General features: G+C 32.4%; 1 protein-coding gene across 1 annotated transcript in view; it reads left to right on the forward strand.

The window, feature by feature from the left end:
- Positions 1-454, forward strand: part of LOC119586931 (solute carrier organic anion transporter family member 74D-like) — a gene marked incomplete in the record, with an annotated part of 13,371 nt that overhangs the window by 12,632 nt on the left and 285 nt on the right. The window contains 1 exon segment of the mRNA XM_037935663.1: positions 134-454. Within this exon segment, the coding sequence (XP_037791591.1) occupies positions 134-294 (161 nt within the window).

Below are 454 nucleotides of genomic sequence, written 5' to 3' on the forward strand. Positions count from 1 at the left end.
ATAAATAAGATATTTGTCCTGGTATTTCTTCCTTTTCATAATTTCTTTACTTCCCTATGTATCATTTTCTCTGTTTTTATATTAATATTCCTAAATCATCACAATCCACTTAATAATAACACATTTTTTTCAGCTCTCATGGCATGCTGTCTCTTGACTGAGCTCCTCCTTCTAACTCAGCACAAAAAGATCCACTTTTATGGTGAAGAAGAAGAGAAGAAAACCAGTGACAGAAACAACAGTGCAGATGCTACAGGAGAGGAAACTGCTGCCTTAAATTCTGAAGCTTGCTGATGTTAATAGTGGGAATCTAAGCTTATTTTTAGTTTGTTTCCACTTTATCTGTGCTGTATATGATGTAGTTAAAAGGAGAGGAGGAAGAAACAATTGAAATAATATGAATATGAATGACTATTATTGTGTTAATATATTACAGAAAAGTACCTAATTCGTA

This window comes from Penaeus monodon, chromosome 22 (assembly GCF_015228065.2).
Source record: "Penaeus monodon isolate SGIC_2016 chromosome 22, NSTDA_Pmon_1, whole genome shotgun sequence".
Lineage (NCBI taxonomy): Eukaryota > Metazoa > Arthropoda > Malacostraca > Decapoda > Penaeidae > Penaeus > Penaeus monodon.